At 41.5% G+C, this 19003-nt stretch overlaps 2 protein-coding genes across 6 annotated transcripts in view; both read right to left on the bottom strand.

Annotated features, from left to right (window-relative positions):
• Positions 1-9082, bottom strand: part of dnajc6 (DnaJ (Hsp40) homolog, subfamily C, member 6) — a 35528-nt gene extending 26446 nt beyond the window's left edge. For 3 of the 4 annotated variants that reach the window (XM_042057594.1, XM_042057597.1, XM_042057595.1), the window contains exon 1: positions 4886-5355. In XM_042057594.1, the coding sequence (XP_041913528.1) occupies positions 4886-5081 (196 nt within the window). In that variant the 5' untranslated portion in view covers positions 5082-5355. Of the gene's footprint in view, positions 1-4885; positions 5356-8452 lie in introns of those variants that run through there. The other variant, XM_042057598.1, reaches the window with a different exon arrangement.
• A 3377-nt stretch (positions 9083-12459) lies between these two features.
• Positions 12460-18984, bottom strand: ak4 (adenylate kinase 4). 2 transcript variants are annotated; one of them, XM_042057295.1, is made up of 6 exons: positions 18735-18984; positions 18334-18492; positions 17549-17668; positions 16264-16436; positions 14716-14834; positions 12460-14516 (listed from the first exon to the last, which is right to left on the bottom strand). In XM_042057295.1, the coding sequence occupies exons 2-6, from the start codon at positions 18473-18475 to the stop codon at positions 14390-14392; spliced, it is 681 nt and encodes a 226-aa protein (XP_041913229.1). In that variant the 5' UTR covers positions 18476-18492; positions 18735-18984; the 3' UTR covers positions 12460-14389. The 2 variants fall into 2 exon arrangements, with proteins under 2 accessions (XP_041913229.1, XP_041913228.1); XM_042057294.1 differs by having other exon boundaries at positions 18334-18984.
• Between the last annotated feature and the right edge of the window lie 19 nt (positions 18985-19003).

The raw sequence follows: 19003 nt of genomic DNA, 5'->3' as shown, positions 1-19003 counted from the left end.
ATCCTTGGGTCTGTGGAGAATTTAGCATCTGTCATCATCAAGATCATAAAGTTGTATCTCTCAGTGAGTGAGTGAGTGAGTGAGTGAGTGAGTGCATATGTGCATGTGTATGTGTGTTTTTGTTTGTGTGTGTGTATGTGTGTGTGTGTGGGTGTGTGTTCATGTCATCTTGAGGGAGAGAGCAGAATCTGTGTGGGTAGAGGCATGTGAGAGAACAGAGAGTATATGTCAGGAGAAGTCCATCCGCCCAGGCTGGATTACAGCCAGAGTCTGCATCTGAGTCATCACAGTCCAACCCCACTCAACACATTTAACCTTTTCTCTTTCTAGACACACCATACCAGCACACAAACACACGTACACACACACACACACACACACACACACAGAGAGAGAGAGAGAGAGAGAGAGAGAGAGAGAGAGAGAGAGAGAGAGAGACCGGTCAATATCCAAAGGTCTAAAAATGACCTAAGGTCTAAAAAGTTTCTATATGTGTATTAAAAATATTCAGTAATAATAGTGACCTAAACATAGGTCACAAAAAACTCCCAGGCTAATTTGCTCTAATTGTGGCCCAAATATAAATTGGCAATCTCCGTGAATTGTACATTGGGAATTTCTCACCTCAGAAACATCTGATGTGGAACACAGCTTTAGGGAATTATCCATCAGTATCAGAATAGTCACCATCCTCCTCTATGTATTCTTAACAGGTTGTTCAGAATGACAAGCTAATGGCTAGTGCATATCGCCATAGAGGTTTACATTGAGGCTTGACAAGCCCCACCCTCTGGGATCATCTTATAGGTTTTAACTCAATCCTAATCTTACACTGCCTGACACAAAATCCCTGCCTAAGACGCTCGTGACAGCTTTGATAGGCTGAATGAGTTTTACTAGAGAAGGACTGCAACCTAACCCTGTGAACGAGAGGAGGTCAGGGTATGACTGGACAGCCCAGACCTTGCCCTTCTACAACACTCATCTTTCCCATCATCTGTTCCTTTTAAGAAACCCACAACACAAAACAGAAGAGGGAATTTGGCTTTGGCCTCAACAGACCTGCTGATAGCAACATTGATTTGCTCTCTGGTCATGCTGGGTCATCACTGGGCCAGCGGAGGAGGAAGTGAGAAGAGGACGGACATTCCTCTGGAGCTCTTGGACGAGGCTCGTAGTCCAAGGCTCTTTAACAAGCCAGTCAGGCACTGGCGCAGTAGGGCAGGAGCCATAGCTCACATGCCAGCAGCAGCAGCAGCAGGCCAGACCACACAGACTAGAGCAGGCTGGACACAGGGGACGGACAGAGTGCCCAACATTGTTGAGTTATGAACCAGCTGCAAGGTTCATCCTGGCTTGACTGACTTGAACTCAAGGCACTGGCTTTGTGCAGTAAGTATAGCTATAGATAGCACAGCAATAGAATTATGGCATTAGATGGCTATGAGGCAACAGTGGCAATTAAGTGTTCAAACTGTAAAGGCATGCAACACTGCAACACTGCAACTCTCTCATAATAATGAATAATGTAAGGTTTTTCAAAAGGATGAAAAGAATAAAAATAGGGTCTGGAATGCCAATTTGGTCTATGCCAAAACCATACTGTCAATAAGAAACCAACTGATATCAACACATCACTCTACAGCCATGACCATTTGTGAGTCCTAGGGTATTTTTAAGACATCACTCGTCATGTTTGGATAACATGAAACATTCCAAACTTCTTTCTTGTGGCAGATTTCCTGTTTGAAGCCTGGCTCAAAACATTCCCAATAGATCTCTTTCTCTCTCTCTCTCTCTCTCTCTCTCTCTCTCTCTCTCTCTCTCTCTCTCTCTCTCTCTCTCTCTCTCTCTCTCTCTCTCTCTCTCTCTCTCTCTCTCTCTCTCTCCTTGCATGACTTTGGGTTTGTTTCATCATTCCAAATGCTGCTGTGCTTCATTCCACCCGGAAATCATCACACATACAGAACTGCACAGTAAGAATCCATTAAGATTAATGGTCTTATGGAACACTTACTGTAACACTCACAGTGTAATCTACCACCACTATAACCAAGAACCCCCCCCCAATATCTGCAGTCATTAGGACAGAAGCTACCTCAAAGCTTCTGTCTGCATTGCTACATATCACTGCACCATAAACCTGTGTGCGTGTGCATGGAGCAGATACAGGTCTGTGGTTGGACTGTATGTACCTGTGACTATCTGTATGTGTCAAAACCTGTGCTGCATCTCATTCTGAATCAATACGTGTGCAAATGAGACTGTCAATGCAGTTCTATAGTGTTGGATAGCAGAATATGTTCCACATATTTCACAATTTCCTCTGAAATACACTGACACTGTCATTATGCACATTGGTGTGCTGTGTGTTTTAATGTTCTAAATTGTAATGCAATCTATATTCAGCAGTTTTGAGCCACGGCTGATGAAGCCTGATTCACATGGCTATGTTGGTCCACTGTGGGTTAGCAAGCACGGCGACCCTGCCTGGCTCCCTCATGGCAGGACATCAGATGAAGGAAAACAGGGTGGCCCTTCCTTTTGGGCCTGGGGAGAGGTGCCATAGAGGGCTTCCTGTTGGACGGGGCACAAGAGACTTCCTGTGTGCGCGTGGAGCCGAGCAAAAGAGCCGAGGAGGCGGGAGGACATGAAAGGCTCTGCCACCACGTCTAGGAGAGCTCACAGAGTCTCTGAACTCACACCCAACACTCTTTCATCCTCACAGCACACACAGCCTAGGACACCTCTGACACTCTGATGTGTGGGTTTCATGTGTGTGCATGTGTTTTTTATGTAAGTATATACAAGTGTATGAGTGTGTATGTGTATGTGTGTGTGTGTGTGTGTGTGTGTGTGAGAGAGAGAGAGAGAGAGAGAGAGAGTATGTACCTACTTTCCAACACACTCAACTACCTGTATGTACAAAGAGTATTCTGATGTGTGTGCAGGTGTGCCTGTTTACATTTGTGCAGATGTAATGTGGTGTTGGTGTATATGCTGCATCCTTGTACATGTGTGGGTTTACATTAGTGTCCACCCTGACAGGAGGCCCACAAAGGCAGCAGGTGGAGAATGGAGATCAATCATAAATGTACAATCATGAGCATGCTCTCTGTTCAACTTTCTGTCTGTAACCCTTCTCCCTGTTGAGTATCACTCCACACCTGGGCCTTGTCTAGCTTTTCTGTGTGTGTGTGTGTGTGTGTGTGTGTGTGTGTGTGTGTGTGTGTGTGTGTGTGTGTGTGTGTGTGTGCGTGCGAGATAGGGGAAAGGTGTGTGTGTGTGTGTGTGTATGTGTGTGTGTGTGTGTGTATGCATATGTATGTGTGTTGTGGATTAGGGAAAAAGAGTGTGTGTGTGTGTGTGTGTGTGTGTGTGTGTGTGTGTGTGTGTGTGTGTGTGTGTGTGTGTGTGCGAGATAGGGGAAAGGAGTGTGTGTGTGTGTGTGCGCGCATGTGTGAATATGCATATGCATGTGTGTTGTGGATTAGGGGAAAAGAGTGTGTTTGTGTGTGTGTGTGTGTGTGTGTGTGTGTGTGTGTGTGTATGTGTATGTGTATGTGTTTGTGTGTGTGTGTGCGTGCGTTTGTGTGTCTGTGGACTGTCACAGGACACTGCCCTGCCTCCTGAATTATGGATTGAGTACAGGCAGACACTGAGTACTAACAGCCCACAGAAGCTAGCATTTACGTAGTAAATTTTTAGCTAAACCTCTTTTAATGTCTCACAATTGAGCTGCAAGTAGACGAGAAATTGATAGACCCTATAAGATGATTGTATCTGTTATAAACCCAATACTCTTTTGTATCGTTTTTGTCAATGGCTAGGGCTCTGGCAAACCTAGCCATACCATAATGAACACATAGTTAATAGTGAATTCACATATGTATAAATTTACAGGTTTAGGAATAGGAGGCTTTGACAAAATTATGTGATCAATGCAACAATCATATCATCTAGCTCATATGGATTAATAGCAGACAATAACGGCTTCAAACTGAGCCCATCTGCTGCCTGCCAGACTGCTTGAGAAAAACACAGTATCTGAGACAACACATTCTAAGAGGATAAAAAAAGTGCACTACCAGTGTCCAAGGATGTCAGTGGAACCTTTAACCTCATGGTCCAGGAGGGCACAGCTAGTGCTAATCTGTATGACCAAACAAACCCATAGGAAGGGGTTCGGACACAAGCAAGACAAAGCAACATCACTGGACTACTAGAGCACTGCAGATGCCAGCGGTGACAATCCCAGAGTTACCTGAAATCATTTAAGGGGAAATTCTTTCTCTCATCTGTACCCCCCTCTTACCCCCACCCCTTTACCACCTCTCCCTCTCTCCTTCCTCAGTCAGTGTCATTCCCTAAGGCCTGTTTGCTATCAGGCCACTGCAGTGGGGTAGGAGGCAAGAGCTAACGTTAGCACTCTGTATCACACCATCACAGCACGCCACAGCATCTACCGGCTGGCTTAACCATATCCCACTGTACACACCTGCTGAACAACACTGGTGCTTTGTTTTATTATACTGACATGACATACAACACTTCTCCTTTTCGGTAGGGTTATAGTATAACCGGATAACCTGAGATAAATGCTATAAGCATGACTGAAATGTAGGCTATTGTGCGTATTGCTGCCATTGCTCGTTCTTATATCTAAGATGTTCAGAGATAGCCAGCGTCTTATTCACATAGGCTACGCAATAGACTGAGCTAAATGTTCACATAGTTTTCCTTACGTAGGCTAATCAAGTAGGCAAGGATAAGTAAAATATGTGCATTATATATTTCCACTGCTCTAAAGCACAGAAGAACCACCAACACCTTTGTCGTGTACGTTAAAACGACAGCATGCGTCTGTGCTAATCGTTGCGCTTACCTGAGCTGTCCATGGTGCTGTAGTCGTCCGGTCGCGCTGGGCCTGCCTTGGAGCCGAGGGTAACCGCCGTCAAGCTGCCGCCGAATGGGCCGCCGCCTCTCCCCCCGTTATTGAAGTCTCCGCTGCTTTCGACCAACTGCAAAGATTCATATCCATCGTAACTGGTCTTTTTCTTATAGCCACTTAGCAGGCTCATGGACACAGCGAATACAGCAACAGGAAAAATCGCATAGAAATAAAGGAAACGCGAGCTAGAAGATTTTGGAGGAGATGCACATGTCCCGTTGAAGGATGTCGGACCCAGAAATAATCCACGGTATCCTGATTATTCAGCGTCCCCTTGTTCCTAGCGAGCGAAAGGGTAGGTTTGTCATCCAGAGCCGCATTTAGGCTACTACGCTGAACACACACACTCACGCACTCGCAGACAGCCAGTCTCCACTGAGTTAACGGGTCCTTTCAGGCTCACGGTTGGCTCAAGACCAATCCCGACAATACCATGTCGGCAGTAGGAGACCGAGGATCGCCTGCTCCATTGTTCTCCTCGTACATGATGTAATATCACCAATGTTTTAAGGGGTGTTGTGAAGTATTTTACAACAAATCATACGTTCTTTAAAATCCTAGTCTGATCTATTATATTGTATATAACTGCTACTAGGCTATATGACTAACAAATTGCTATTCACCCCTCAAAATATAGGCTACAAAAGTGATGATGTGTATGATTATGTTTGTAAATTCCTTCAAACGTTTTTAAACAGTTAAGAATTAAACACTTGTACATGTACAGTATGCTCAGTTGTTTCTTTGTCTGTATGGAGGCAAATACCATCCTCAGTGTTGAGAGCAGGCGTGACAATTAGAGCTCTGTTTGTGTCTTTCCGGGGGTAGGATTACAGAGGCGAAATAGCCTGGAGGCCCCTGAGACATCACTGTGATGCAGCACATAGTGCTTTGTCAGTGGAGGCACTTCACATCCAGACTTCCCCCCTTGGAGGCAGATTTACCTCCTAAGTCATGCAAGCTACTCGCTATTAGGCCACATGCTTCCTTCCTTGGCCTGATTGCCAGGCAACAACTGAGTCCGGATGCTTTCTCATTGGAGAGAGACAGCCAGGGCAACTCTCTCAGGGAGGAGGAGGCTGGAGAGGGGAAGAGGGACAAATCAAGAACACAGCGTTGGGGAAATGCCCCCCATAGAGCGAGTGGAATGGCAATATGTGTGAGCCAGACTCACTCCAATCATGGCACTGTTCTCCACAGAGACAAGGGACTAATGTGAAAACACTCACACTATAAACACCAAATTAGGCCAAAAGGTCTGTCTTTATCTTGAATAGGAACATGGATGTGGCTATGAATGCCATCATGCCATCACTGTAAAAACAAACTCTAGTTCTCTTTCAGGTTGAATAGTTTACAACCTCTGCATGAGACTATCAAAAAACATAAATAGACCAAGAGTTCACCATAACCAGCAGGTCCTATAGTGCTCAGCACACAGTGTTTATTTATCAGACTGCTTACTGCATATGTCTTTAACAGGCAACTCTCTATCTTACCCATCCCAATCTCAGTCAAAGGCCAGACACACATATCTTCTCCTACACCAAGATAGAAGAAGGTCTTATTCAAAGGAGACCACCGAACGCAAGCATGCAACATTTTTCTTTCATTTTTTATTCCCATTTCAGATACTGCTGAACCATGGAGTTTAGCTGCACTATTCCTGAGGTCAATGAGGCACTGGTTTAACAAGAAGTTGTTGTTTAACACAGATCTTGTGATGGTTACAACTCCTCAAGCCCATAAACAGCCTTCTATTTGTGCTGACAGTGTCATCAGCCAACTAAAAGATGACATTACTAGCCATTACACATTATACATTTTTTTCTTAGTGATATTTTTTAAGTGTTCTAATTGCTAAATTCATATCAGTGCCAGTTAACAAATATTATCTTCAGAAGGGAACTGGCTAAGTCACTGCACTATGCCATGTGTGGAGCATGCAGAACACATGGAGCATCTCCCTCACACACACACGCACGCACACACACACACACACCCAAAAGGAAGAACAATTAAATTTGATGTATTCCTATTAGGTGAGGAACAGATGGTAAGAGTGGATGGCTTAATGATTACATGGGCTTCTTTACCGTTTTATTGAGATGAAGAATTTGCAGAGTGGGGGATGGGGGAATTGTTTGGGTAGTAATGGACTGGGTGGACTTTAATTTGCTTTGTAATTCAAGTGAAGTCGTTATGACAGAATGACAGAATAATATAACAAAAATAGCACAATTAAGATTGGTGGTAGGCTGTCTGTAGGATGCAGAACTGGAACATGCGAAACAAAACATATAGAACGATTAAAAATCTGAGAATCCGAATCTGAGATAAAGGTATACACCAACACAAGCCTATATCGGCACCTACACCTATATAGCTAGGCTACACCAGCAGTAGCCTATCATGCACGACATTCTCATCTCTTAAAGCAGAAGTATGGTTAAGGCTCTCTCAGGAATCCTGATGGCTGCTAGTGGAATGAGCCCTATGGCGTAATGCCAACTGCATAGTAGTTCGCATAGTAGTTAGCCCCTTGACGTCAAATAAACCAATTCTGTAACACACTGGCAGGACACCAATTACTTATTCCATCAATCGCCGTAATTATAATAGGAAAACAGCGAAGACCATCAGGTGCATGTGCGCGAGGATGCGCTGACATCTTGGCTACCCAAGACCAACCTATCCGACCGCGATCATTGGTTAGCTTCATGTTGCCTACCCATCTAAACGCATCTCCCAATAGAGACGAGGATAAGATGACGCGATTCATCCATGGCATTAGGTTATAGCTTACTTCCGTTTCTTAAAGGTTTAAATATGTGAGCTATTTTTTCCTCAGTAGTGGACCATATGTGTTGAGCTATAAAATAGTCAGTAATTAGAAAAACGAGTATTAGCCTACGTCTCATTTACTTTTAGACAAACGGGGAATTCGTGCACATAGGCTACAGGCTCACTAGCTGCACGATTGTTGACACTGCGGTGCACGAGCAACAGACCACAATCATATAGGCCCACACATTTAAATGATAGCCTACTTGAATAATTGCAATTAACATAAAAGGGGAGCAGACCGTAACCTATCTTCTACACATTTTTAAGTCGGGATTTAATATCAAAACACTGGTTAGACACATTGGCTGTGCATACCCTTGAAAACGTAAGGGCCTTACACTAGAAATAGACCAAACACCTTTGCCGCCAGGCTATGCTCAAATGTCACTCATAATTCAGTGGGAATTCCCCGTAATTATCAAAAACAGACATAACGTCAAACTCCGGAACTGCGCTGTATCAGCTGGCCTGAAACGCTTTATATAGAACAGAGCATCTAACGACTATTCGTGCATATATGTCGGTGAAGGCGGCTTATTATGTAATACTTTAAATCTCGACACAAAACACATGACATTATTTTTCATGGCGCGCAAATACAGCTCGATGTTAAACTGGAAGCAATTATACAAAAACAAAGCCCTTCTTCCTTACCTTGGAGAGCGCAGTCTTTCATTCTCTCGAGAGCGCTGTTTTCAGCTGTGGTACAGTAGGGAACCCAGCTGATCACAGAAATGCTGACCTTTGATTTGTCATTCGCTGCCTGTCATAGGTTACACCGGCGCCTGCCCCATCGAATCTGGCTCATTTGCGCATGATAGGATTCGCGTAAAGATGAAAACGGAGGCATGTGGGAAATGTAAGCTATTTTTTAATTGATCACAATAAAACATCCCCTTGAGAGTTTTCTTACCACAAGGCTTGGAAAGAAAATAAATGAATGCGTCATCTGTGTCGATTTATCAACCTGGATGAAGCTTGTCCACATTACTTGCGAATCATACCACGGAGGAAGATCGTGACTGGCTTGATGTACGGCTCTCGCCCATCACTATAGGCTACTTCTGAATGAAATCACGGCAATGAACATAAATCGGATCAGATCAAGCAGCTAGCTAGTACTTGCAAAATGTGTCTCCACACACTTGTCTACAGATTTCATTCATAGACACGTTGTGGAAGTCTACCTGTGCGCACCTGTGTCACCTGCACCACCTCTTGCGTAGCCTAATGTTAGAGGATCATTCCTAAAGCCTGAAAATGAAAACATTCCCGGTATTACCATTCCCGAAAGCATTCCCGAAAGCATTCCCGGTATTAAGGTATCACGTTGTTGATGGTTCTCCCCCGGCTAAATGGCAATAGCACGATGCCAATTTCTCGCTCTCTTTTACCAAAAGTGTCAAGATTTGCACTGGAGGATTCTTCATTGCGCAATTGCTGATAGGGTTTACTGTCTCCAGGGTCCGTAATTTGGAAGATGAGCAAAACCTCAAGTGCAAGTGCATGTAGTGTCATTGCTGGGCAGATATATATTTAAGCATGTACATTTTTAAAAGATCTAATGTCATTTTAATGACTTTTTATGTTTATGTTTATGTTTTTATGCTTTGTAAATATCATTCTTGGTAATAGCAATATACAGTAATTGGTTATATTTGTTAGAAATAATTTAAAATGTCAAAAATAATCAGCATTCATCATTGTTTATTCCATGTTTAATGTGAATCAGACTTCACTCTCATTCTTCATTCAAGAGAATATTTTTTAATAATGAAACAAATAAAAATGGTATGGACAAAAACAATAATACCCTTTACCTAAAAGTGTGTTCAGAGGCAACCACTGCCAACAAAAGCTTTGAATGAGACCATCTAGTTTACCCACTTTTCTTGAGCAAACGGCATTTTTGAGCTCTTTCCAGGGATGTGAAATGTCCAGAATGGGATTCAGGTCTGGACTTATAGAAGGGCACTTTTTGCTGTCTGTTTTCCTCAGTATCCTGTTGGGACCCATGACCTGTGACTGAGCCTAAGCTTTCTGACACTGGGCTGTATGCTTTGCTCCAGAATGCCCTCTAGTTTTGAGATTTCATTGTGCCCTGCACAGATTCAAGATACCCTGGACGCAGCAAAGCAGCACCTTAACACTTAAAGGAAAACACACACCAAAAGTGTTTTGTTTCTCAACAGCCAAAGTTTGCAGTTCTTTCACATAGATCTGTTTCTCGAGGGCACCTAGTACTGTTGGTACAGTGGGGGAAAAAACTGACAGTTAACAGTGCTACACTCTGGGGGCATAATTTTAAAAATCAGGCGAAACAGAGATTTATGTGAAAAAACGCTCCTTTAACCGAGCCTCCTTTATTTGTAATGGTGTGGTGTACTTTTCTTGGACACATTCATGTGTTCAGCTGTGAATAGAGCTGACGTGACTTCCCAAAAAGTTCCAGGTTTGTCTCATCTGTTCAAAGGACATTTCTCCTAGAGGGAATGTTCTTGATATGCATTTTAGCCAATTCCAGTCTGGATTTTTAGGTTTTTCTTTAAACAGTGGAGACCTCCAAGGAGCCCATTGTTGTTCAAAAAGTGACCGACAGTGTGATCAGACATTGATATACCTTGACCTTGGATTTCACCTTGAAAGTTTTCTATGGCTATTTGTCTTTCAATTTGTACCATCCTGTTAGGTCTGGAGTCAATTTTCCTCTTGTAGCCACATCCAGTGAGGTTAGCTAAAATCCCATGACAGTATTTTGGCAGAAAGAACAGGATGCCACATAATTCAGAGTATTACCAACTTTCAGTTCTACAAAACAAGGGAATATCTTGCACCTTTTAAGAAGATATTGTGTCACAGATATCATGTCATGACTCTTTGCTTAATGATTCTTTTTCATGTGAAAACATTCTCTATTATCAACCAACTTGCATTTAATATGTAGTAAAATATAACCAATTATGACCAAATATTTTACCTATGATGCATTGCATTGTACTAGCATAGTTGAGACTGCAAAAGCTTAACTACCATCATCCTGGTTGTCTAACATCATGTCATTTAACAATATATGGTGCTTAAAAAAATTAATTACACTAAAAAAAACACCACAAGAAATGAGGGTCAGATTCACAAACACTTCTTAAGAAAAAACTACTTCTCAATGCTACTTTCTTCTTGATTTGATAGTTATAAATTAAGTTTGTTTGCTTTCTTTCTCTCTTCTTCCTATTTATTCCTAAAACATAAGTTGAGAAGAAATGAGATTCCTGAAAACAAAAAACAAAATGTATAGAAACTTTAAGATAATCCTGCACTTAAAAATGTTATAGGGAAATGTTAAGCCTCTAAAGTCATTCATGTTGAAGAATGCTATTAAAATTGTCTCCTTAATTCCAAATGGAGACACAGTTGACCGAGTAGATTCCAGTGTAGTTAAGAGCAGGTAAAACTTGAGGCTGGCTTGCGAAAGAATAGTTCTTTATTCTGGATGTAACAACAGAGTTCTGGTAACCCTGTTGTACGCACAGCACAGCACAGTGTTGCAAGGTGAAGCCAAGGTAAGAAACTGAAGCAAAGATCTGGGAAACTCCTGGCTAATTATAATACCAGAATATACATTCACGTCTGGGGTCAAATTGGAAGGGGGAAACAGACAGTGATATAGCCTTATTGTCGTCTTGTGGGGGAACAATTAGTTAGGTACACCATTTGCTATTGTAAGGTGACAACATTCTGTCTGCTTACAATAAACATCCTGTCCTCGCAGTTTCTGCAGTATTAAACAAAGAACCAAAAGAATGACATACAGAAAACCACTAAAATCTAACAATGTAAACACATTTAACAGCATTTAGACAACCAATTTAAAATGTCAGTTTTTTTTTATGTGTACAGAAATTTTAAAAAAGTAAAAAAATTATGTAAATGATTAAATCATTTTGTGTGATGGAGTGCCGCCACTATGGTTAAGTATGTGATCTGACTGACATACCAAGAAGCCTGTTCTTTGGCATTGTGGTTGAGCTGCAGGTTTGGTACCCGAGTCCCAGTTTAGTGGGCGGGTGGGATTGGCCTCTTCCTTTGTCACACCTATCGTCTGGCAAATTAGTGGGCAACACCCAATGAAATCATTCCCCTCCTCTGTGCTTCTGAAGTATAAATGGCTCTCTTCGAGCCATGTCCTTTTTATTTTACACAGCAATGGCTGTGCATGAATACTGGACTTTTTCTGAGAACATGCACTAGAAAAGACAGACGAGAAGTGTTATGGATAGAAAACAAGTTGACATATTAACATGGAAATGTGGTCCAGGGTCTGTACATTGGGGTAAATGACTTGTAAAATTCAATCAATTGTGAGAGAGTATTTGCTTGTTTGTAGCCCTGGCCGTGCCGCTAGGGTGTGTCTAGATTTCTAGGCTAGCTTGTTTGGTGATTGAAAACAGACATATGGGGTAAATATGGTATCTGGTGTTGAACTCCAGTATTTGGTTTATATTGCATTTGCATTTACAAGTGTGTCTTTTTATATATGTTGCAAGTGAGGCTAACTACTGTACTAGTTAGATTATTTCAGGATTTTTGTTTCCCTACCTTTTGTAACATTACTAGAAGCAAAACCATTTGACTTGGGTAAAACAAACCAGTGAACTCTCAGGTTTTGTAGGAAAAAAGTGTTTATTTTGGTTTTTGGGACGAAGCAGCTGCACTGCATGACTCACAGCAGCACAGAAATAGGCTCTGTGGTATTGCACAACAGAGGGTGGAGACATTGAGGAAACATTGAGGAAACATTGGAGCACGTTCTCTGGCCGGCAAGACTCTCATTTAGTCTCTTAACAAGTGGCAACAAACCGCCCAGAAATAAAACATTCGTAGCACAATATTACAGTCTACTGTGGATGTGGATGAAAACCAGCACACTCAGTTCCCTTCATGTAAGTCCCTCCATACTAGTTTCATTACAGTATGGCAAAATGCTGTACATCTGAATGATATTTGCCATCTATGTTAGCTTTGGATTTCCCTAATCAATACAATAGAACACATAAACCATATACCATGGCACTAGCACCAAAAATGGAACCCATGACCTCTGAAGACCTATTGAAGATCATATAGTGAGTAAAAGGTGTCATAACAAACTAAATACATGGTTAATTCTCACCATACATTCACTTCAGCGACAGCGACTCTTTTTCTACCTGTTCCATTGTCTACTAATGGTTCATTCATAGACAGGTTTGAACCCTGTAACAAATTTCCTTACACAGCATCAACGTTTAGAACTTCTAGTTTCAGAGTTGCAGTGTCACTGCTGTGCCAAAATGTTTAGCTCTTTAGAACCTAAAACTTAAAAATGTTGGTCCCTAAAGGTTCCATCACAAAACATTTCCATTGCAAGTTGCAACACAGAGCAGATGTACACATGACCTAAAGCAATGTGACTATAGAACACACAAAGCATAAACAAAAATCCACAGTCCTACAATGATCAATGACTGAATACAAATGTTAAAATAACACATCATTTTCTCAGGCGAGCATTAAGGAAATACTTTGGAATTGTATGCCTTTATAGGCCCGCATTTCAGATAAACCACTGCTGTTATCTAAAGCCACTGCATGTTCATCTCTGTGCAAGGTTGGACCCTTTGGCAAAACGAAGAACTTGTATTTGATCCTGAGCACATTCATCAGGAGAGGGAGTAGTTCTCCAACAAATATGATCAATAATCATGATATTTGTCATTACATTAAAGTAAGCACAAAAGCACCAGGAACATTAGTGCAATGTGATTCTTTCAAACAAGAAGTAATTTCTGTACAAGGCAATTGTTTAATTAGTTAATGGAATCTAAGAATAAATGCACATATTGTAGTGAGGTACTGGAAAGGGTCATATTGTGAAAAGGCAAGCACATGGCATAAATGGCTGCATACACTGGGATTGCATTGTGTGGGTCAGTAATTTACTAGTTACAATGACAACTGTATACATCTAACCAGCAAAACCACAACACTTACTAATGGGATACTTTTACAATTTCTTCCATTAGAAAGGTCCAGTCCCTTCCATTCCAAAACTACCAAAATCATTGAGAATGAAATACCATGACATATCAAAGGCAGTCATGAGAAAAGCTTTAATTTAAATGACCTAATTAATGTTAGCTTATATACAGTGAAAACTGAGGGAAAATCATTCACCTCAAAATAATTCCTCCCCACTAAGCTAAACCAGATGTTCAGCTTAGTGGGGAGAATGTGTTTTGATGTTATGTTTTGACAGTTATATTTGCATGACAAAATCATGCAGAAACCTGACTCCTGAATTAACTTGGAGGGTTATGTTTGCATATGTGCGTGAGAGAGAGATGGAGAGAGAGACAGAGAGAGAAAGAGGGAAACGAGTGAGTGAGTGAGAGTGACAGAGGAGGAAGAAGAGGACTAATCAATTCAAAGAGCCATCATATGAGGACACTTGTAAATGACAACACCAGACACTTGTCTGGAGTTATGGAGTCGTTGAAGGACCTGTCCAGGGAGTCTCCACTCAGTGTCCCCCTCCTCTGGCAAGTGTCTCCCTCAGTGTGTTGGAGTGGACTGGGCGCTGGACCTGGGCGCTGGAATCTTGGCACTGAGCAGGGAACTGATGTGAGGCCAGATGTGGTTCGTGTCTGTGTCCGAGAACATGTGCAGGATACCTTTGGACCTGGGACACATAAGGATCATCAACAGCATAATCATCACAAGCAAATTCACTGTGAAAATAAGAATAGGCTCAAATTGGACAAAATGACAAGCACAGAGATAGAGTTAATTACAGCTAAGACTTCAGAGCTGGCTACTGTCAGATAGCCAAGATCATGAGAAATCCAGAGTTAAAGGAAAAGAAGGGAACTTTCACACACTTGTATAGGTTTATCACCGGCTTGGCCACGTCTTTGTAGTGTCGCAGTCTGGCCACTAATGCCTCTGGTTTGTCGTCTTCATGTTGAATTAAAGGCTCACCGGTGATGTCATCAATACCCTGAGCAGACGAGAGATTTCAAAAGCTTGCTATTTTTATCATAGAAATAGAGAGAAGTAGTCATTACAATCACCACTCCATCTCATCAACATGGCTGTCATAACAGGCAGGGTGATTCATATCAGCAACAACAAGCTCTACCGAATCCATCTCTATTCTACTTAATCATTGTTCTTGAGCTCTATACTCTATATGACTCTTACAGCTCACAACATATATTGCAGAGGTCAACTTAGAGGTTATATTATAGGAGGATATTGAAATAGCCTTTCATGATATCCACCAGGTTTAATGAAATGACATACATAATTACATGAGTATAATTAAATGACTCTTGAATATACAACTGGGACCAGTGTGCCTTGCACACTGATGTTAGTGTGATGCTAGCTCTTTGGTGTCTGATCGAACCCACGACCTTCAGGTGTTCAGTTTGAAGAGGCCAGGCCCGGTTCCCTGATAACGCTGGTAAGAAAGAGTACGAAAGTGAGGAAATGTGTGGGCTTAAATAACATACTAGATTTTAGATCAGGCTAAACCACATGCTCCTTACTCTGCTCTTACCTTTAGGCCTAATAAAAGGTATCCTACACTTAGACAAAGAAAATCAGAAACTATTATGCCAATTTCTCGTTTCATACTTAATTGCATTTTTGTCCGTTTTAATCACATTATTAAAGATCCGCTTTAACCCTCTCTGACATTATTATGAGGAGTACGGTCACAAATATGTGATTAGAATGTTTGAGAACCGATGCGACAATGATGCGACAATTACCCTCAGAGATTTCCCCATAGACTGTATTAAAGAACTCTGAAACTACATGCCTTCATTTGCGTAGAATTCACGAAGGAACCAGGAAAATAATTCATTTCTTAACAGGTTGTATGTAATCTGATTTATTACAAGTAAACACAATAAAGAATGGTAACATAAGTTGGATAATTATATTCTTAGTTGTAATTTCCCTGTATGTCCTGCTGGTGACCTCAGTGAGAAGTACTTGTTACGATGCTCTCAACGGAGTGGGCCTACTCTGGATCACTTGTAGAGTGTTTTCACAACATTCTTAAGCAACAATGGCTTCAGGAAACAGTCCGCAAATCTTAAGACGTTCGCAAGAGGGACTTTACGGCCTACTTAGGCATACGATACTTTCGGGGAACCGGGTCCTGGGCTGCATTCCCCGAAGCCTCCACAACCACCACCCATAAGTAATATCTGCATTGGCACATTGATGAGCACTTTGTGCAAGTGTAGCTCATCAGTAGTATTATTAATTACAAATAAAAAAAGCAAAATTAAATTACAGTCAACTTACTGTTTGGCACAATTAAACATACAAGTTACAGTAGGCTTCCCCCAAACATGTACATTTATTATGCTGTACTAAAGTCATGTCTGGCCCTGCTGAGAAAGACTTCTCACCGTCACGAGTGGAGGGTTGAATATCAAGTTGTAAACTCGGCCACTGGCAGGGTGTATCCAACGATGCCTCAGTCTCTCCTTCAAAGTCTCAAATGGGACGTTCAAACTGATGACCACATCCAGCTCACATGCACTGTTCAGGGCTTGGGCCTGAGCCAGTGTCCTGGGAAAGCCTGACAAAACAGAATGTAAATGATAACTTTTTTGTTTGGTACAGAAAGTAGCATTGCCCTCTTCAATTGAGATGCTTAACTGGACCACACATGCATGCACTGACCTGACAAAAAAGTCAGTACTAGTTTAACCATACATTTAATCAAACTATTTAATTATACAAACAAATTATAAATATTAGAACAGTTTTCTGAAAAGCAAGTAAATAACTACTAACTACTAAACTATCTTATGTATAATGGCTATATTTTCAGAATGCAAGAGGCTATACAGCATTTTACAATCTGGTGCTGATAACACAAAGCAAAGCACAAGGCAAAAGGCTGTTTTAAACAACAGGTAAGTTGGTAATCAGAAGAAAAAGGGGCAAGTCTGTATTTGAAACACAGCTGCGAATTTAATCAGTATTCAGTTTATTACTGACATTTCTTGGCTCAAATCTACAGTATTTGACTTCACTAATAGCAGTACTGCCAAAGATCCTGATTTTCAGGGGCAACCCAGCACTATTGTTTACAAGGGAAAACAGGACCTATCCGGCACTGTCTCAACATGTTTTATAGGTCAGTGGAAGGCTGAGTCTCTGTGTAATAACAAACTGGTGGTTAACGTTTCTCAGTTTCCTTCAACTACGAAACTTGCAGCTGACTTTTGGCAATACTGCACTCGATTCTAAAACATCTTGTTTTGTGTTAGTGTTGAGTAATGAAGGTAATCTGAATTGAGTTCACTCATGGGGTAAAGAGAGCAAGTAAAACATCAAGTCAATACTGGCCCTATTTTGTGCACTGTGTACTGGAGGAGTCTGAGTCATACTATGGGCTGGTTTAAACACACAAATAACTCTTTCATCATAGCATTCTTTGAGCATAGCATACCTATGAGCTAGTACCTTAGCAAACATTTAATACATGCAGATGCTCATGCATGTAGTGGACTATCCATTCAAAAGTCACTTTGCCCTCAGAGAAGCATCAAGCACTACTTGATAATTAGAGATACATGAGATGTTTCAATCAGAGATGATTGTGTGATGATGTGTATAACAGCAGAAATAATGTAAATTCTTCTAAAGACTGACTTTTGGGAGACATAACTACACCTGACCTACCATCCAGCAGCCAGCTGTGTCTGGCTATCTCCTCTAGTCTAGGTAGCAGAAGCCGTGTCATCACATGATCTGGCACCAGGAGGCCCTTCTTTATGTAGGTCTTAGCGAGTATGCCAGCCTCTGAAATGTGAAAGCCACATGAAACAGATTAAACATTCACTGTCATTGATTAAACATTCACAATCATTGATTTATGCCTGGCACACGCCAATTTAGGCTACATAATAGTGTAGGCTACATGCTAGGAAAATTGTTAGTGATGGTTATGGAATTAGCAGGCGCATTTGTCCACTTACAGAATATGACATTACAATAGTTAAAAAGGGACAGTTTTTGTTAAAAAATAAACAAAACTATAAGGCTATAGCCTACAATAAATTATTGAAATATAAACTGAATAAATGAGTGTTTAAACTCCTCTTGAAATCTTAGGATTGTTCCTCTAACAGTTCTCTTTGTAGGCTAAAATGTTCTGAAGAGCAAAATCATATAGCCTATTTTCTTGGAAGTTTGAAAACGGATGACAAATCCAATGGATAAGGTTACCCAGGTAACATTGTGAAAAAATCATGCCACTATGTCGTGCAAAAGAGCCCTGTGCCAGCGTGGAAGCGACTTCTCTTCCCCTTTTACCCCACATGAACTTTCTGACATTTTTGCTATGTAGTGATTGTAGTCAGATGCTGTTTCGCTGTGCAAAACTGCGTTTTCAGACTCAAGTGGATATCACGAAGAGCAGATAGGTATCGAGGTAAAGAGAATGATCATGGTTGTAACCTACTCACCCGTTTTTGCGGCGATGTTCTCTCTCAAAAAGTCACCGCTGGACAGATGTTGTATACCAAAAGTGTGCGCAATTCTCTCAGAGATGGTTCCTTTTCCTGAGCCGGGGGGGCCCATGATAACGGCACGGAATATTCTAGACATAACGGTTGAAGTGACTCCTGTAAGAAATGAACAAATGGTGCGCTACAATCGACTTAATTCTCATAAGCTATTTGCAAAATAATAACTCGCCAACCGTATTTCATTTGCTTAAATCAACTAAGGGACAACTTGAATTGGGAGTTGAATTGCACAATCCACGTAAACAGGATTCAAGTGCAGAAACATTTTGGAAAAGATCATTCCAGCCTGGAAAATCGTGTAATGGTCTAGCAGGGGAAATGGTGGCGAGTCCACTCACTTGCAAAAAGTTGCTCTCCAAAGACTTTTCAACTGAAAAGTCAACACCAGCTCAGCGCGATGTTTTTGTATGCTTATGCAGTCTAAATTGTGCTCGGTTAGCAGTTTTCTCTATGCGCTAGATTAATCGAAAAACTTGCACCCCACCCACATATTGTCGATTCAGTTTTCTCCTTAAGGTGTGTGCGTGCCTTCTCTCAACGAATGAATGGAGGAGAAGCCCCTACGCCCTATTTCAATGCGCCTCCCAGCACATCATCATAAAAAAGC

Source organism: Alosa sapidissima, chromosome 12 (assembly GCF_018492685.1).
Source record: "Alosa sapidissima isolate fAloSap1 chromosome 12, fAloSap1.pri, whole genome shotgun sequence".
NCBI lineage: Eukaryota > Metazoa > Chordata > Actinopteri > Clupeiformes > Clupeidae > Alosa > Alosa sapidissima.
This window is presented reverse-complemented; position numbering and strand designations above follow the sequence as displayed.